General features: G+C 41.8%; 1 protein-coding gene across 1 annotated transcript in view; it reads left to right on the top strand.

Moving 5' to 3' along the window:
* Positions 1-18,264, top strand: part of FAM169A (family with sequence similarity 169 member A) — a 127,106-nt gene extending 108,842 nt beyond the window's left edge. Inside the window, exons 10-13 of the mRNA XM_077462534.1 lie at positions 1,135-1,267; positions 2,946-3,129; positions 7,617-7,820; positions 17,383-18,264. Of these exons, the coding sequence (XP_077318660.1) occupies positions 1,135-1,267; positions 2,946-3,129; positions 7,617-7,820; positions 17,383-17,925 (1,064 nt within the window). The 3' untranslated portion in view covers positions 17,926-18,264. The remainder of the gene's footprint in view (positions 1-1,134; positions 1,268-2,945; positions 3,130-7,616; positions 7,821-17,382) is intronic.
* Positions 18,265-19,801: the final 1,537 nt, after the last annotated feature.

Below are 19,801 nucleotides of genomic sequence, written 5' to 3'. Positions count from 1 at the left end.
AGCTTGCAGAGTGTCCCCATTTACTTGGGTTCTGATTGGCAGGCAGTAGCTCCCACCAAAAGCAATGGGGGATTTAATCCCTGCTGCAGCAATATGTAAATCTTAGGCTGCTGCCTCAGCAGCTAAAGGGGGTAGAGAGGGGGGCAATAAACTCAACTGCAGGGTTTTACCCCCCCCCCCCCACTTTACTTGTGAACACAAGCCCTAAGGGTGTAGCTGCGGAATGCAACTAAGAACTAAATTGATGCTCCTCTGAAAAGCGATCCAAGTGTGATGGACAGGTAGTGAGGAGATATAGTGCCTTCTCACCACCTGATTTAAACCCATGATTGTTGTGCAATTCACACAATTGTGACATAGTAGTACAGCAATTGGAGGTTTAAATCAGGTGAGAGAAGACGACACTGCGCCTGGTGATCTTTGACTTCTCCCATGTTATTCAGGTAGTTCTCCGCCTCTTTAAGGTTGCCTACCCCTGGTGTTTAGCCCGGAACTGTACTGTACTATTGTTCAGGAATGTCTTGTCTATATTCCCCTCGTTCCTGGGAACAAGGCTCATCGGCAGTGGGTGCTGCAGTGACTACCAGCTGGTTACTAGAAACATCACAGGTAAATACACATATTCGCCAATGGCTGCCCTGCTATCAATCTATCCAATCAGGACCTGAGACACCTGCTGGAGCTGGTGTGCTCATCCCAGTCGCTGAAAAAATTGTGTTCACAGGAGGTTTATCACCTTAACCCGTAAAAAGGCATTAAGGTGAAAACTCTTGAGGGTTTATGACCCCTTTAAAGCAAGCTGTTTGAGATCAGTATGACAGAGCATAGTGCACTAGTGGACCTACTGTGCAGTTGTTGGGTATTAATGCTTTGTATTAATAAACATAATACCTATTGTTGTCAAATATTAAAGTTTTCTAGTTTGAACATTAAGGGCCCATTTACAAGGGGACCAGACATGCGTCTCCCGTAACAGCTGTGCATCCAATAAAATATGGCCCTGCACAGGCATGTCTGCACCCTGTGTGAATGGGCCCTTAGATTTGATACCCTAGAGCAGAATGCTCATACAAACCTGGTGTAACAGTTCTTTGAGGATTTTATGCCAATAATCAGAATGATTCAATTTTCCAGAACATGAAGAGACTCCAGTCTCTACTCGCACTAGAAGCAGCCAACTGAAACGGCCAAAGATTGGAAAGAAAGTAGAAGATGCTGAACCAGAACGAGTGACCGAAGATACCAGGATTGATAGTTCAACTTACAAGTAATGGTGGTTTCACATTTATTAACTGCATTCTGGTAATTGAGTTTAGGTTTTAAAATCAGAAGAATAATCTATTTATTTGTAATCTGCCTTTAAAGACTTTAAATCTAAGTTCAAAACTTAGTTTTTTTTAGTTTTTAATATATGTAGAAGTGTTTAAACTCTTGTTACAGTTTTATTGCTATCAGTGTCCCCTCTGGAAATATTCACCCTATACAGGCATACCCCACTTTTAAGTACACAGTGGGGTTTATTTACTAAAGCTGGAAAGTGCAAAATCAGGCTCACTTCTGCATAGAAAGCAATGAGCTTCTAACCCCAGCTTGTTCAATTAAGCTTTGGTAATAAAACCTGGAGGCTCATTGATTTCTATGCAGAAGGGAGCCTGATTTTGCACTTTCTAGCTTTAGTAAATAAACCCCATTGTGTATTTAACCTCCCTGGTGGTATGATTAGTTCTGGTTTTAGGCGCTGAAAGCGGTACAATTATTTTGCATGGAAATTTGGCGTTTTATATTGTAGTCCTGTAATTCTTAGGAATAACTCTCTTAAATCTGTTCAAACCAGAGTCCAGCAGACATCCCGGGTATGATAAAGTTTATAATATAATAAATAATAATAAAAATTATTCAATAATGTAATCAAATCCAAAAACACTGAAATTTGCTAATTTGCAGAATTGTCGCTGTCATTAGATTTAGTGTTTGATGACAAATTTCCCCACAAATCACTATCGCTCAATTCTGAAAGTGATTATAATTTATTATCACTGTTTTCTAGTTGGTCTAAAATCACTTTTGACATAAAGGGACACTTTTTGGTTGCTATGGGCAATCTCCAAATTCCAGGCAGAAAAAACAGTATTTATAATATAAAAGTGCATGCAGGGCACTGGACAGACCACTAGGGACTAGGGACAGTACTGTATGTGTTTTGTGTGTTTTTACTTTTTTGAATTTGGCGCAGATCTACTCTCCTGTGCGCCATAATGTTGCAGGGAACGGAGCTCGGCAGCACTCGGGCACTGTGTGAATCGAGTGGAGGACAGCTCGATCACACAGCGCGGAGGACATCGCTGGATCCAGGGGGCAAGATAAGTAATTCTCCCTGTGTCCTCCCTGTATCCAGCGATGCGATCCCGAGTATGGCTCGGAGTTACCGCTTATGTTGCTAAAATCCCAACCTGAGCCAGACTCGGGATTACCGATAGGGAGGTTAAAAGTGGGGTATGCCTGTATGTTCTGGCAGGCATTTTTTACTAGGATGGAAAGGGAAATGCAAAATTTTACAGTTGTCACTGAAACAGGATGTAATGGTAAACCTTCCAATAGGGACATCTGTTCAGTGACAACTAAGAGGGAATTCCCTTCATTTTGTAGAGATGTATTCTCACTTTCTTTTGCATCTCCGGGTCTACCGCAGCCATCTGGGCAGTGGGGGGGGGGGGGGGGGGGTTAGGCAATCTTGGGAGAGGCCAAGCACAGCCTACAGATATGCTATGGGCAACAAGCTTATTTTGCACAATTGTAATTGTGAGTAATTTTAGTGGAGGGATAAACTATCCCTTTAACTAAATACTTTAAAAAAAACTCAAAATATGTGCTCAATGAAATTACACAATATTTTTTCAGACCTTTCTGCTGGAAAGGTAGTCACGATGTATTGATTTAATTTGCAGAATGGAGTCTAAAGAGCAGATAGTGGAGAATTTTAAGGAGCTGATCCAGCAGCTTGCAGAAGACAAAGACGAGACTGACATGACCAAACTTCAGGAAGAGATCTCAGCTAAACCTGTGCAACAAGTGTTACATGACAGTCAAGATGTAATGAGAGGACTGGAGGAGAATGCTGAAAATAAAGAGGTGCAGTAGTATATACATTAATAAAACGTTATCATACAAATAAGCCTTAATGTGACCGTGTCAGTTGTTGAATAACATTGGAAGGCAATAGAAGAGCTGATATACTTATCTCTCCGGAGCCCCATGTCTCTTACTATCACTCACTACTATCAGTTCAAGCCCTGCAGCTTCCATCAGAGACTTCAGCTGCATGCTGTGGTTCCTTTCCCTGAATCCTTTGTGACTGCTTTGTGCTGTAGTGACATGACTAAACCTCAAATCCTATGTACAGTAAGCTCCCAGTATGGTGTTGAAGCTTACACGTTTTTTTTTTTTTAATCCAATAAACTTTTATTGAGAAGAATGAGGTATAAAAATTTAGGATCATTGCATAAGCTTCATAGTGAACAATAAATATTGTTACATAGGTGATTCGCAATATCCAACGTGTTTTAGCAAACAGCGTGAGGATTGATAACTGGTTGCACATAACCCCAATTATTATACCTGAGGCAATATGATTAGAGTATAAACGAAAGTACCAATGAAATGCCATTTAGGTTTAAGGCACTTAAAACACACATGAGAGCATAGCATATATTGGGGATGTTCAGTCAGCCCTCGGGATGCAGCTCTGAGGATGTAGATGCCAGTTCTAACCAGCGATCCCAAATTTTATAGTATTTTGAAGGGCAGTTTCTGTGCGTGTAAATCATCTTTTTATATGGTAGGGACTGATTGATGGTCGCCATCCATTCCTGAAGCATCGGTACAGCAGCCCAAAGCCATTTTCTAGCTATCAACAGCCTAGCCATGTATAGTGTTGCCTGCATGAAAATGTGTAGGGGTCTATTTTATTCTTGTTCGGGGAGTACCCATAACAGGCATTGTTTGGGGAAAAGGGTTAATAGAGGGCCCATTTCATAATGTAGGAATTTGATAACTTGTTCCCAGTAGCCATGAATGGCTGGGCAAGACCAGATCAGGTGGTAGAAGGAACTGTTATGTTCGCCACACTTAGGGCAGGAAGGATCCCATAGAGGTTTGTATCTGGCTAAGTGAGTTGGTGTCAGTTAATATATATAACTGTGTGAGTCTGTCGGAGAGTTTTGGGGAAACCAATTTGCATGATGTTTATACAATCAGCCATTCATTGTCTTCCAGCTCCCTCACGTTTGCCTCCCATCTAGTTTTCAGCCAGAAGGCTAAATCTGATTCTGTAGGAGACCAGGCCCAAACCCTTCACCTTTAGACCTCAGATCAACCCCATAACTTTCCCCTTCATACAGTACTTCAGATAATTCCCATAACCTTCATGGTTAGACCTGAGATCAGGCCCAAAGCCTTTACATTTTTAACTCTGTTTCCCCATCACACTTTCCTACAATTGCAGTTGCTGTGTAAAAACAGCAGACAGCAGCTGTAGAAGAAAAACCGTCTGAAACAATGTTTATAAACACTGTTCAGGTGGGAGATAGATACAAAGGAACATTTTTTACTTTTGTATCTACGCTGCTTTTTTCATCTGAGGATTAAAGCTATGAGCTTTGATCTGTATATGATATCAGTTAAAACAACCAGACAAGTAGAAATATTTTTTAATACAATTTTTTTATTATCTCCTCATTAATATTTTGTGTACCCAATCAGTTCTATTAAATGCCTACATTCCCTTACAATTAACTATGATTTGGCTGCTGACATTTAGCATAAGTTAAAACAGGTCAAATGTTTTAAAATGTTTCTATAGATTGCATAAAATATATATATATATATATATATATATATATATATACATAAAAAAAAAATATATATATATATATATATATATATATATTATTTGCAAAATGGAAAAAAATACACCTATGCAGTGATTTACTCACAGCAAGGGTTAAATGCTTGCTATGTCTAGGGCAGTGATGGCGAACCTTGGCACCCCAGATGTTTTGGAACTACATTTCCCATGATGCTCCACTACACTGCAGAGTGCTAGAGCATCATGGGAAACGTAGTTCCAAAACATCTGGGGTGCCAAGGTTCGCCATCACTGGTCTAGGGGGTTAAAGCACAGGCAGTTTTACTAACCTTACACTGCCACCTTGGCTGCCTCCAGCATTCTCCTCCTTCACCTGAAGCTCCGGTCTGTGGCCCTGCGCAGCTTTTTTGACTATAGAGCAGGAGATGCCGACAGCTGGAGGGGAGGAGAGCGAGGAGAGAGGGGACACAGCCTGCAGTACAGGAAGGACAGGCTGCAGTCTGATAGCACTTAAGCTGGTTGATCTCAACTAAATGTATTCTTGTCAGTGCTTACCCTGGTGAGGGGGAGAGGGGAGGCTGTGTTTCTCTAGCATGGCTCCTCCTGTCTCTGGGGATGTAAGATCGATCTTCTGTGGGAGAAGTACACTGCTCCTGGAGGAAGGACTTTCTGAACTTCTTCCACAATCTCTCCCTACTCATCACCTGCTCACCACTACAAAGGTCGCAGCCTCCTTCTCTCCTGTATCACCACATCCAATGTCTGTGAGCTGCTGGGGCACTTCAAGTACCAGCATACTAGGAGATGGGGGCAGCAGCAGTGTGTTCTATCAGACTGATTTTTAGATGAAAATGGCTGGCAGCTGGTGTGTGTGTGACTGTGTTCTGTATACCGTGGGTGTATGTATACTATGGGGGTGTGTGTGTGTTTGTATGTATACTGTATTATCCATGTGTACCCACTGCCGCTCAACAGAAGTCAATCTAACAATCAACTTCTGTTGAACAGACATGTTGGAAAAAAGCCACTCGATCAGCGGCTGTGTTGCCAACTGTGCACAGAGAGGAAAAAAATCCACTTGTTGCCATTCGGAGCCATTTGATTGGTGCACTGCACCACTCGGCCTCAAATCAGGCAGCAGGGCATGTCTGGGTGCACACGTGTATGGTGACATCATGGCACACATCAAGCAGTTTTTATTCACATGCCCCACTGCCTGATCTGAGGCCAACCACAGCATTTCACTATTCAGCTGGCTCCACGACTGCACATGCGCAGTTCAGAACCTGCAACAAGTGGATTTTTTTTAAAAAGCCTTTTCCCGCCATCTGCCTACCACACCAAGCACTAAGGTGAAAAGGTGTGTGTAAGGGGACATTGATGGAAGGTTCCACTCAGGGGGTTCTGCTGTTATGTGGCACTCTAGGGACTCTGATTTATAGGGAGAATGTTGGAACTTTAATGTAAGGGGGGACTCTGGTGTGAGCGTGGCGCTCATCCTCACTGCTGTACTTTATATGTTGTCTTGTTTGTTACTTACTCCTGACCCACGTACTCTGTACATTATAGTGTACATAGACCTGACCAAGGTGTTCATTGTCTCAACAGTTGCTAGTTTTAATTAAGTTCTTTTGTAAGGTAGCTTCAGTATGGGCCAGTTCACACCACATGCAGTCCAGTGCGTTTTACTTTTGCATAAAAAACTCATGGATAGTAGGTTATATGGTTTCCAATGGCATAGTTCATACCAGTGCAGCCAGTTCCAGGGCTTGCCTGTTCCAGAAACAAAAGTAGAGCGTGCTGCATTTTTCCTGCACTGGACTGACAGGAATGTAATAAAGTGCATCAAAAATGCACTGAAACACATCAAAAATGCACTGGACCCCAGTCGAGGAAAGAAAAACAGGAAAGAAGAAAAAAAGCATCTGGAATGAACCCGGAAATACATTAAAAACACGCATGGATGAACTCATCCAGAACAGATCTGGAGTGCGTTTTTGTGGCGCGAACCAGCCCTAAGACAAAAATAGCTTTTTTTTTGTGCATAAAAACATATGTAATGGAAACATTTATTTAAAAAAAACAAATGATCCTTTGACTGAAATGTATTTGTGTCTGTGAGATTATCAGTTGTGACATAGTAATTCTAATCTTATGGGTACAAGGACTATGGTATGTTTGCATTGTATACAGCAGATGCAAATTCTGTTTAATCCCCCTTTAAGACTCTCCCACTGGTCATGCCCATTATTCGCCATGGTGCACTATGCATGCTGCAGGTCAGCATCTCCCTGGTAGGGGGCCCATGATGCTGTTAAGATGGTACTGCCTATGAAAGGCTACTGGTGGCTTTACTGGATCACCAGCGTTAAGTCCCCTGCCACTCTGCACATCGCCAAGTTTAGTGCCCCTCCGCATGGGTATGCCCACATTAATGTTGCGTCAAAAAGATGGCAGCCACAAAAAGGCCATTTGTAAGCCTGGGGGGCCATAATCTCTTATTGCCCAGGGGCCCCATGAGTTGTCAGTCCGTCTCTGGACTGGAGAAACCAGATATTTTAGAGAAGGAAAGGGGGGATAGATGACTTGAATGCGAGAGTGAAAGAAGTCACCAGAATAGAAGAGATATGGTTGTGCGCAGGATAAAGAGGGTTTCAACCTGTTTTGTACTATTTTTCTTGTACATGCTATTGAAATATCTAGTGTATCCAGAAGGTGTTTTTTTTTAAGTCTATATTTACTTTGATTGTAGGAGGTTGATCTGGAACCTGTGAATGGTGATATCACAAAGGACGTTTATGAGCCTCAGCTTGTAAATGCACAAGAAATAGCAACAGAAGCTTTGGATACGGAGTCCAATTTAGAACCTGGTGATAGCGATGGAAAATCTCTCACTACTCTGGTTTCGGTCAACATGGACTTGGAAAAATCATTTGAAGACTCCTTTCCAGACCAGGTAGCTAGAATCAATGTGTAATTTACAATCCAATTTATGAAAGACATTTTTTACAGTATATGACTACTAAGACTTCAAAAACATAAAAGCAAGGACACTTGTAAGAAAGCAGGCACTGTAATACGAGGGTTCTTCAAAAAGTTTCCACACTTTATTTTAAAGCGGGGTTCTACCCTAAAGTGGAACTTCCGCTGATCGGAACCCTCCCCCCCTCCGGTGTCACAATTGGCACCTTTCAGGGGGGAGGGGGGTGGAGATACCTGTCAAAGACAGGTATTTACACCCACTTCCGGGCATAGACTCCCGTGGGAGTCTATGCCTCTTCCTATCCTGCCGCGCTGTCTGCTGGGACACACACACGGGTCCCAGAGACAGCGCGCACAATTCCTATTGCGCTGCGCGACTCGCGCATGCACAGTAGGGAACCGGGAAGTGAAGCCAATTCGCTTCACTTCCTGATTCCCTCACCTAGAATGGTGGCGGCAGCAGCCAAGAGCCGAGCGATCGATCGGCCTCGGCTGCCGGCATCGCTGGACCCCGGGACAGGTGAGTGTCCATTTATTAAAAGTCAGCAGCTGTAGTATTTATAGCTGCTGGCTTTTAATATTTTTTTCCCCAGTACAGTCCCGCTTTAAACTCTTTTTTAAGAATTTCAAAAACAAATTATATTACTTTTCTACATAGTCACCTTCCTTTGCCATGCAAGTAATTGCCTGTAAGTAAATGGTAATTCTGTAGATGAATGAAGTTAGGGTCATATAAAGATTTTTTTTGTGTTTCTTTGTACCCATTTTTGCTTTGAGCACTTTTGAAGGTCTCGATTAGGATTAAGGCTGGGTTCACACCGCTGCGGCAGCGAGAACCGGATGTGATTCGCACCACACTGCAGTGCAAATCACATCCGATCTATGTGTGATGCGAGTTCAGCCATACAGATAGTATGGCTGAATTCGCATCGCACCCGCCGCAAACTCGCACGGGACCCTTTATTTGGTCCGCAGCAGAATCGGATCGCATGGGTGTTCACACCATGCGATCCGATTCCTGTCCGAGTTTGCAGATCGCACTGCGATATGCGAACTGATCTGGGGGTGTCATTAACATTTCACTGACACTCCCAGCAGTCCGCATAGTGCAGTGTGAACTGCCGGCGGGAGGCATGCGATGCGGGAAAACGCAGCGGATTCGCGGCGTTCCCGCATCGCTCCAGTGTGAACCCAGCCTAAAGCTGGATTCACACCTATGCAGTTTTAGTGCTTTTTGCATTTTGCAGATTTGCACTACAGAATGTGTTCCATAGGAAACCATGTTAAATGGACTGTAGTGCAAATCTGAAAAAAGCACTAAAACTGCATAGGTGTGAATCCAGCCTAAGAGTCCAATGCAAGATAACAGCTTTGGATCTCTATCTTCTCCACTGGCATAACTGGATACTACAAGAATTACCACATGCCACAAGTTAGTCTTGAAAAAGAAAATGATCAGAATTTATCTTTAAAAAAAGGAATAGAATTTGATAACGTCAAAATTCTCAGCTTATTTTAAGTATTACTTTAGGGGCTTTTGGGTCATGTAATGATAAATTATATACATAGACCTTTTGTAAGAAAGATATAGTGTGGACTGAGAATGAGATGCCATATCAATTGAATGGAAGAGAGGGCACAGGTAAAAGGGGTGGGACTTTACATATGCCTTTGAGAACACGCAACACAATGCATATAGATTAAAAAGGTTCTTTATTAAGTTTATACAGATAAAAGATGTCTAATAGTATACAACAATGCAGTTAATACTATACAGTATAGCTGGGCTTGACAAATTTGCTTGGAATCTAGGAGCCAGCAAAAAATGTTAGGAGCCAGGTTTATTTTATTTTTTTATTTTTTTAACAATCGACAAACCTTTATTTTCAATATAAAAATTAACCAATGTTAAATTTACACAGAAAGACGACTATAACCAAACATTATATATATATATATATATATATATATATATATATATATATATATATGCATTTAACTTGTGTAGGTAATGAATATATTCTGATGTGATGCCAAGTGTTTAATCATTAAGCACTTGGTGTCACATCTGAATATATTCATTACCTACACAAGTTACATGCATATATATAATGTTTGGTTCTAGTCGTCTTTCTGTGTAAATTTAAGATTGGTTAATTTTTATAGGCAGAGGAAACTCTATTAGCATTGTTGGATGTCATACCAACGGCCACCACAAGAGGGTGCCAGATTCCAGAAGGAAGTACAGCACTGCAGAAGGCCACAAAGCCATAGCCTCGATTACTGGCCAGCGTGGCCCGACGCAATTGCAAAAATGCGTAAAAATTACAAATATCGGTAATTTATTAACTCCATATGGGTTAAGCTTTTATATTTAGTTGGAATTTAGCAGGAATTTTGTAAAATTAGCTGTTTTTTCCTGCTAATAATAGTTTTAGTGTATTTTTAGCAAAAATATTGTTTTGATAAACATTTGCACAATTACTGCAGGGCCTAAAAAATCAGTAGAACCTTCTTTCTTTTCCAGAATATGCTCATATGCTTTCAGAAAATATATGGTTTGGGGGGTCATTTACAAACTCTGAAAGCTGTAAGTGAAAAATGAAAACCTCCAGATTTTCACCATTGTTCAATTTTCACCATTTTGCAAAAATGCGCAATTTAAAATGTACAAACATTTGTTATTTATAAACTCAACACAGGATCAGCTTTTATATTTAGCAAAAATTTAGTCAAATTGTGTGTTTTTATCTGCTAATAATGGCTTTAGTGTATTTTTAGCGACAATATTGTTTTGATAAACATTTGCGTAAATACTGCAGGGCCTAAAAAATCAATAGCACCTTCTTTTTATTCTAGAGGTCATATGCTTTCAGAAATTATATGGTTTTGGAGGTCTTTCACAAATTCTTAAAGCTGTAAGGGAAAAATTAAAACCTTTAGATTTAAAAAAAAAATGTGGATATTTACATTTTTGTGTACGTTCGATTTTCACCATTTTGCAAAAAGTCACAAAGTAAAAATTACATTTTGTTTGTTAATTATTAACTCCATACAGGTTAAGCTTTTATATTTAGTAGAGATTTAGCAGTAATTCTGTAAAAATATCTGTTTTATCTGCTAATAATGGTTTTAGTGTATTTTTTGCAAATATATTTTACGATAAACATCTGCGCAAATACCGCAGGGTCCAAAAATCAGTAGCATCTTCTTTTTATTGTAGAGGTCATATGCTTTCAGAAAATATATGGTTTGGGGATCTTTCAAATTCTGAAAGCTGTAAGGAAAAAATGAAAACCTTCGTATTTTTTTGAGGAATTTGGATATTTCCATTTTTGCATAGGTTCGATTTTCACCATTTTGCAAAAAGGCGCAATTTAACAGTTACAAATATTTGTTATTTATTAACTCAATACAGGTTAAGCTTTTATATTTAGTAGGAATTTTTGTAAGGTTTGCTGTGTTTTTATCTGCTAATAATGATTTTAGTGAATTTCTTGCAAAAATGTTGTTTTTAAAAACCTTTTCGCAGATATTGTGGGACCTTAAAAATCAGTAGCACCCTCTTTGTATTCTACTGGTCATGTGCTTTCAGAAAATATATGGTTTGGGGGGTCTTTTACAGACTCTGAAAACTATAAGTGAAAAATCTAAGGAAAAATAGCAAAAATGGTGTGGCCACTTAAGTGTAGATATGGAGCACAGGCCCTGGCAGAGAAAGGGTAATTCGATTATCATTTGATAAATTTAGCTAATAAGAAAAAATATATATTATAGCATATACAATTGCGACAACAGTCATATTGTAATTGAATGTTATTAAAATTACCTTTTCTTTTCAATCTGCAGCACTGTAATATTCTGTAAAATGCAATATGACTACATGGAGGCGAGGCGTACACAGATGGAGTACTGGACACCCCCCCCTATACACCATCTTATTTGCTGCTTGTATCATTGGCTTACAGATTTTCCCAGAAGTTTGCACTAAGATACAAGTCAGATTTTGAGCATCGCCTGCAACAAAAATTAAATTTTTGGTGAAATATTAAGAGATGCAGACCCTGTGATTTTCCTCAGTAGAGCCCTACAGGTGCAGCAGCTGATTGATAATTATAAAACCATTCCCATACAGATTCACTTAACACATGGACACAGACAAACAGCTATTCCTTCAGAATAACAAAATGTAGGAATCTGCAACAAAGTTTGTTAAAATCCCTGCAATGTACAAAGATCACCCAGAGGGGATGTTTTTTTTTCAACAATAGTGTAGTTATTTTAAAGTAGAATTCTGGTCAAACCCTAAATACTCTTAAAAATCCTAACCTTTGTAAGAAAGATCTGTATACTTACCTATTTTCAGGCCGCGTTGATCTGGTCACGTGATCTCACCCCGGAAGCTGCAGGGGCATAGAGAGAGTGTTCAACAATGGCTGGTAATGCTTGAGCGCTGATGTCACCATAGGTTTACTATGGGCCATCCATTGTCAGTGCTGCCTCCTCTCCCCTGCAGCTGCTGCTGGCTGACACAGAGGAGCCAGTCATGTAACCTGACTGGTACGGCCTAAAAACAGGTAAGTAGGTGGATCTTTTGTTACACAGTTAGTCATAATAGGTATTTGGAGAGGGAAGGGAGTATTTTTCAAGAGTAGTTAGGGTTTGACCGGAATTAAATTTATGGATTAGAACTTCCATGAGGAGTTATCTATATGACAATTATATTGTAGAGGCAAGACATTTAATGAAATGGACATTGTCTCCATGAAACATTAATGTAATTTGAAAACCTCTTCAGGATAAATTCAAGAATAATAACCTTCATTATTTGCAAGAATTTCATTATTATTTGTAATTACTAGTTTCTGTTGGGATAACATGGATGAGGTCTTCACTGTATTGCTGTCCTTTTTTAACTTGATGCTGACCGCCGGCTGTCAAATGACGGCCAGGCGGCGCACCTATTGCGGCGGGAGGCCGTCATATGACGGCCTCCCGTTTAAACAGGGAATGCGCGCGATCGTGCGCGCGCATCCCTGTTTCTTCGGTGGCGGCGTGTCACGGAGACACCACTCGCGACCGAAGGGGGTGAACAGCCATTGGTTATGGCTGTTTACCATGTGATCGGCCGTGATGAAGTCACGGCCCATCACAGATGGTCACACACCCACTGTGCACGGCGCATGCGCGCGAACGTGAGCGCGCTGCGCGTGCACGTCGGTGGCGGCGTGTTCCCCGGGAACACTGCTCATCACCGACGCTGGTAAACAGCCATTGGCCGGCTGTTTACCCACGTGATCGGCTGTGATCCTTTCACAGCCGATCACTAAAATGTAAACAAACCGCAGTAACGAGATGTTACCGGGTTCTCCTCCTCACACACCGATCGTGTGTCAGGAGGAGATTGCGGTAACATCTCGTTACCGCCTACAGTGTACTCCAACACACACTGATTGCCCCCCCCCCAATAAAGAGCACCTGTCACCACCCCTCATAGTACCTGTCAATCATAGTCCATCAGAGTACCTGTCACAGTCCATCAGAGTATTTGAGTACCTGTCCCAGCCCATCAGAGTACCCGAGTACCTGTCCCAGCCCATCAGAGTACCCGAGTACCTGTCCCAGCCCATCAGAGTACCCGAGTACCTGTCCCAGCCCATCTGAGTACCCGAGTACCTGTCCCAGCCCATCTGAGTACCCGAGTACCTGTCACAGTTCATCAGAGTACCCGAGTACCTGTCCCAGCCCATCAGAGTATCCGAGTACCTGTCCCGGCCCATCAGAGTACCCGAGTACCTGTCCCCACACATCAGAGTACCCGAGTACTTGTCACGGCCCATCAGAGTACCCGAGTACCTGTCACGGCCCATCAGAGTACCCGAGTACCTGTCACGGCCCATCAGAGTACCCGAGTACCTGTCACGGCCCATCAGAGTACCTGTCGCGGTCCATCAGGGTACCCGAGTACCTGTCACGGTCCATCAGGGTACCCGAGTACCTGTCACGGTCCATCAGGGTACCCAAGTACCTGTCACAGTCCATTAGAGTACCGAGTGCCTGTCACAGTCCATCAGGGTACCCGAGTATCTGTCACGGTCCATCAGAGTATCCGAGTACCTGTCACAGCCCATCTGAGTACCCGAGTACCTGTCACAGCCCATCAAAGTACCCGAGTACCTGTCACAGCCCATCTGAGTACCCGAGTACCTGTCACAGCCCATCTGAGTATCCGAGTACCTGTCACAGCCCATCTGAGTATCCGAGTACCTGTCACAGCCCATCTGAGTACCCAAGTACCTGTCACAGCCCATCTGAGTACCCGAGTACCTGTCCCAGTCCATCTGAGTACCCGAGTACCTGTCCCAGTCCATCTGAGTACTCGAGTACCTGTCCCAGTCCATCTGAGTACCCGAGTACCTGTCCCAGTCCATCTGAGTACCCGAGTACCTGTCACAGTTCATCTGATTACCCGAGTACCTGTCACAGTCCATATGAGTACCTGTCACCGCCCTTCAGAGTACCCAAATACCAGTCACCAAGCCATCAGAGTACCTGTCACCAGGCCATCAGAGTACCCATCACCAGGCCATCAGAGTACCCGAGTACCTGTCACCAGGCCATCAGAGTACCCGAGTACCTGTCACCAGGCCATCAGAGTACCCGAGTACCTGTCACCAGGCCATCAGAGTACCAGAGTACCTGTCACCAGGCCATCAGAGTACCAGAGTACCTATTTGCAGCCCATAGAATACACGTTGGGGTGTTTGCTTTCCAAAATGGGGTCATTTTGTGGGTAATTTCACTGTCCTGGTGGTCCAGGACCTTCAAAAGTGTGATGGGTAGGAATGAAATGAGATGTGTCATTTATGCTCCTAGAACACCTGAACGTACTACTTCAATGTTCGGCCTCTCTATGTGACCAGGCTGTGTAAAAGTCCTACACATGTGGTATCGCCATACTCGGGAGGAGTAGCAGAATGTATTTTGGGTTGTAATTTTTGCTATATACATGCTATGTGTTAGAAATATCTTATAAATTGACAATTTTGTGTAAAAGAAAAATGCGTTTTAATTTTTTTCCACATATTCCAAAAACTTCTGGAAAAAAATTAACCATTCAAAAGACTCATTATGCCTCACAGATTATACGTTGGGGTGTTTGCTTTCCAAAATGGGGTCATTTTATGGGAAATTCCATTGTCCTGGTACTCCAGGGCCTTCAAAAGTGTAATAGGTGGTTGAGAAATGAGATGCGTCATTTTTGCTCATAGAACGTCTGAAGGTACTACATCAATGTTGGTGCTCTGCATGTGGCCAGGCTGTGTAAAAGTCTCACACATGTGGTATCGCCGTACTCGGGAAGAGTAGCAGAATGTATTTTGGGGTGTAATTTGTTGTATGCATATGCTGTGTGTGAGAAATAACCTGATAATATGACAATTTAGTAAAAAAAAAAAAAAAATAATAAAAAAAAAATCTTAATTTTGCAAAGAATTGTGGGAACAAATTACAACTTAAAAAAACTCACCATGCTACTTACTTAATACCTTGGAATGTCTACTTTGTAAAAAGGGGTCATTTGGGGGGTATTTGTACTTTCCTGACTTGTTAGTGTCAAGAAATGAGATACACCTGATGTACTGAAGGCCTGATCAGAAGTGATCAATTTTCAGTGATTGGCACCATAGTTTGTAGACTCTATAACTTTCACAAAGACCAAATAATATATACTAATGTGGGTTATTTTTACCAAAGATATGTAGCAGTATAAATTTTGGCCAAAATTTATGAAGAAAAATTACTAATTAGCAAAAAATTATGACAGAAACAAAGAAAAAGGCATTTTTTTCACAAAATTTACGTTTTATTTTATTTATAGCACAAAAAATAAAAAACCCACTAGTGATTAAATACCACTAAAAGAAAGCTCTATTTGTGTGGAAAAAAGGACACAAGTTTCATATGGATACAGTGTTGGATGACCGGGTAATTGTCATTCAAACTGAGAGCGCTGAAAGCTGAAAATTGGTCTGGTCAGGAAGGGGGTGTAACTGCACTGTACTGAAGTGGTTAAACAACAGACACTTTGCTTGCTGTCAGTTTTTATCACTGATGACAGCAGCACTTGTCTCTGATGTTCTCTACTCTTGTACTGCTGGTAATATACTTTGTGAAGCTGAAACCTCTGACTGTCTCTCATTACTATATTTGAAACTAGTTTCAGTTTAAAACAGGGGTGTCCAACCTATGAGGCAGGGTTCACACGGTGTGCGACCGCAGGGCACAGCAGGGGGTCTGGTGCGTCCACGTTCACAGTTTCAGGTCTGAATTAGGTCCAAAGTTTTTGCTCGATTTTGGACCTGAAACAGAGCCAAAGATGCACAGGACCCTTCTGCTGTGCGCTACATGACTGCCCTGGAGATGTGTGAACCGCCTCCATTGAGAGCCGGTCACAGTCTCCTGTCATGCGAATTGAAAGCGGAGAAACCCATATCCAATTCACATAAGCGTGAACCCAGCTTTAGATCCTAGGCCACATTGGAAGAACAGGAATTGTATTGGCCCACACATAAAATGCACTAACAATAAGGATAGCTGATGAACAGAAAAAGTCAGGCAGATCACAAGGTAACGACCAATGATATAGATAATGTGCCTATCTTAGTAATTAAACTTAATTTCTTGTAATATCAATATAACGCATCAATATCTGGTTCGATGGATGTAGCAATTCTCAATGAATTCTCAAGGTGCTCATCAGATATTTTGGCTCTATATTTGCCCTTTGTGTTCTTCATCCTTGAAAATAGTTGCTTACAAATAAAGGTGCTGCCAAAAACCGAGGAGATAAATAAGGTGTGATTGTAAAGAGTGGGAGATTTTTCTTTGGGAAGATAAAACTTATAAATGTCCAGTAAAGAGACACTGTCAAATTATTTTTTGGCCACATTGGTTCGATAAGTGTAAATGCATTTTTATGAAAAATGCCCCCCAAAAAAGTCAAAATTTTTAAGTAGGTGTGCAATTTTGTGTTGGGCCGCATGTAAAGCTGTTGTGGGCCACATGCGGCCCTTTGACACCCCTAGTTTAAAACATTTGCTTTTGCCATCTCCTTTTAAGCTTATCTTATTGAACTGCTGAACACCATGATTATTTAGTTGCACCTTTTCCACTGCTCTCACCTTTTCTTGTAGCCTCTATTTAGGGGTGATCACGAATCACTGGCTCTAGTAACTAGGACTGCGCAGTCTTGCCAAAAGAGAGTATGTGGCACTACTGTATCTTACCCATATAAGCAGAACAGCATAGTCAGAGGCACATATACATTATACAAAATTTAGCTTGGGTTGTAAGTCCCACCTAATATCAGTGGGTTGGCCCAGGCCACCATGTTGGTAATCCATCTTTGTAAATTATGGACCAGCAGATTGGATACAGGGAAGTAGAGGGGGATTATGATATCTTTGGCAGAGCTCTTTAAAACAAGACAAATCACTTGTGACTTCTACAATTTTCTTTTCTTTAATTGTCTACAGGTCCTTAATCCAGAAGATCTGGAGACTACAACACATGAAAATGTAATAACTGCAATAGAACAGACAGAAATACAAGAAGATGAATTCAAAGAGCGAATGGTGGAGAAACCAAGTGAATCATGTGTAGCAGGAACAAATGAGGACTTGACAGGCAATGGTCTACCTGGATACACAGAAAGCAATTCTGCAGAAGAGTGTGCTACATCAGATGATGCTTTGACCCTAGAGACTGCCTCTGTAGAAGAAACAACAATCAATGTCACAGCAGATACTCTTCTTCGACAAGGTCCTCTGCTTGTGGTGGAACTACAGGATGTGGCTTTACAGCAGCAGTCTGATGGACAGAGAAGTGTTTCTGGAGACCAGTCTGAAGGGTCTGTGGAGACAGATCAGTCTGTGCGGAAATCTGTGGAGAGAGGTGGGGATAGCAGCTCAGAGGAAATGGAAACAGAGATTCCTGTTATAGACAGAAGAGGAGGATTACGCAGGAAGGCCAGGGCATACAAAGGACCTGCTAAAAGAAGAGCCAAGCTGTCAGCTTAAGTGAGGGCAGCCTATAACCTTCATGTTAACCACACAGTATTTGTAAATCAGGATAATTTAGCATTTTTTAAAAGTTCTATAAGGTTGTGCAACATAGATTTCAGACATTTGTAACTGTTCAATTTTAAAGTTTTCTGGTTGGTGTTACTTTTTTCTATTTGTGTTTTTTGTGTGTTTTACTGAGTTTAACAACTTTTCTTACTTCCTACACATACATACTGTAGAGTCTGTTAACATAGAAAAAAGCACAAATGTTATTTCACCCAGGTCTGGAAGAAATATTAATGGCAAAGTTTTGAAGTTTCAAGAACAAGTAAAGCCGCTTTTGGTTATATTTCATAGCTTGTGTATTATTCAGGCAACATTGAGTGCTGCATGGTCTCCATATTATTGAATTTAATATAGTATGTGCACAAGTGCCTCCTGCAAGTTTAGGAACTGCACAGTACAATAAGACTAAGTTTAGACATGGGCAGCCCTTGCAGGGGATCACTTTTCAGAGCTGTGTGACAGGCAGTGAGGAGGTGATATGTTGCCTCTTCACTGTATGTTTTAACCCTGTAAATTCCACACAAATGTGCCGCAACTTTGTGTACTGCACACAATTGTACGGCGGTTGTAGTGCCTTACATACTTGAATAGGTCGCATTCAGTGGCAGTACTGCTCTCTATATGTGACAGGGGGTATAATTTTTTCATTGGCTACAAAGTGCTGCACTGTAATGCACTACTTGTGTACAACCCTGTATAGCTGCCTTTGCAGGGGTGCAGTCAGGGGGGTTCAACTATCTGTTCTTGGTGCCCCCAACTGCAAACAAGCCCTTAATGTCACAACTGGCTAATATACTGCACTATTTTTTACCAGTTTTTCCTGTATTTGAGTGTAAACGTGTGCTTTCCCACCATTCAGCCTAGAAGAAGCATCATGCTGCTACTAAAGCACTGGTCTTCAATCCACTTTCACTGCTCATCTAAATTGACTTGGTCACCTCTGGCCATCTTAATATCTTCATCAGCACCAGCTGAGGTTTGTTAGTATTTGGGCCTTCTCTAACATTGGACCTGGTTGCTTACTGCTACATTGCACAACATGTGTATCCAAAGACACACGGGGACAGTTCAGCTGCCACTGGTAACCACAGCTTATACTTTCGCAGCGGTTTTAAGGGATTTTACCCGGGACCATCAGATGGAATTGATTACCTTACCTGGAACCTAAGACCCCTGTTATAGGCTCCTCATCATCAGAGCCTCCTTCAGCTCTGTTGGGGAATTGGTGGTGAAGCCTCCCCCATGTTCACTGTAGACTTTCTGTCTGTGCCCAGTTACTGGAGCACTCTACCCGCAGAAGTTCTAAGTAGGGTCAGGCACCAGCTCTGACAGAGTCTGTCACTGGCCCCCTTCAGCTCACAAATATATTCAGGCCTGCAACTCCTGTTGCTATGACTTTTTTAAGATTCAGAGTCCCAGCGGTCTATCTTGGGAGAGGCTGGTTTTGGGTCACAGCAGTCTCCTACAGTTGACCAGGATTTGAAGGGGGGTATTTCTAACCTTACTGATCCAGTGTGTGTTACTCTGCATATGGAAAATCAGCCTGCTATTCCAAGCCTTGGGGTTTAGAGCTTATTCACCTGCAAAGACCTATCCGCTACATCCAGTTTTTTAAATTATTTCTCTGTGTGCCCTGTAGGGCCCAAGGCCCCACCTGATGGCATTCCCTTTTAACAAAAGCCTGATAATTTCCCTTTTAACAAAAGCTTTGTAAACTGATGGTCCACAGTAACAGAAACACTACTATTGGGACTTCACTGAAAGACAATTTAATTTCCCCCCAAGATCCCAGTTTGAATGAACTGGTTTGTAACTCTGCCCTGTG

Source organism: Lithobates pipiens, unplaced genomic scaffold (assembly GCF_037356315.1).
Source record: "Lithobates pipiens isolate NorthernLeopardFrog02 unplaced genomic scaffold, aLitPip1_a1.2 Scaffold_3, whole genome shotgun sequence".
NCBI classification, from domain to species: Eukaryota; Metazoa; Chordata; class Amphibia; order Anura; family Ranidae; genus Lithobates; species Lithobates pipiens.
Note: the sequence above shows the minus strand (reverse complement) of the source record. Positions and strands in the feature narration are given on the sequence as shown.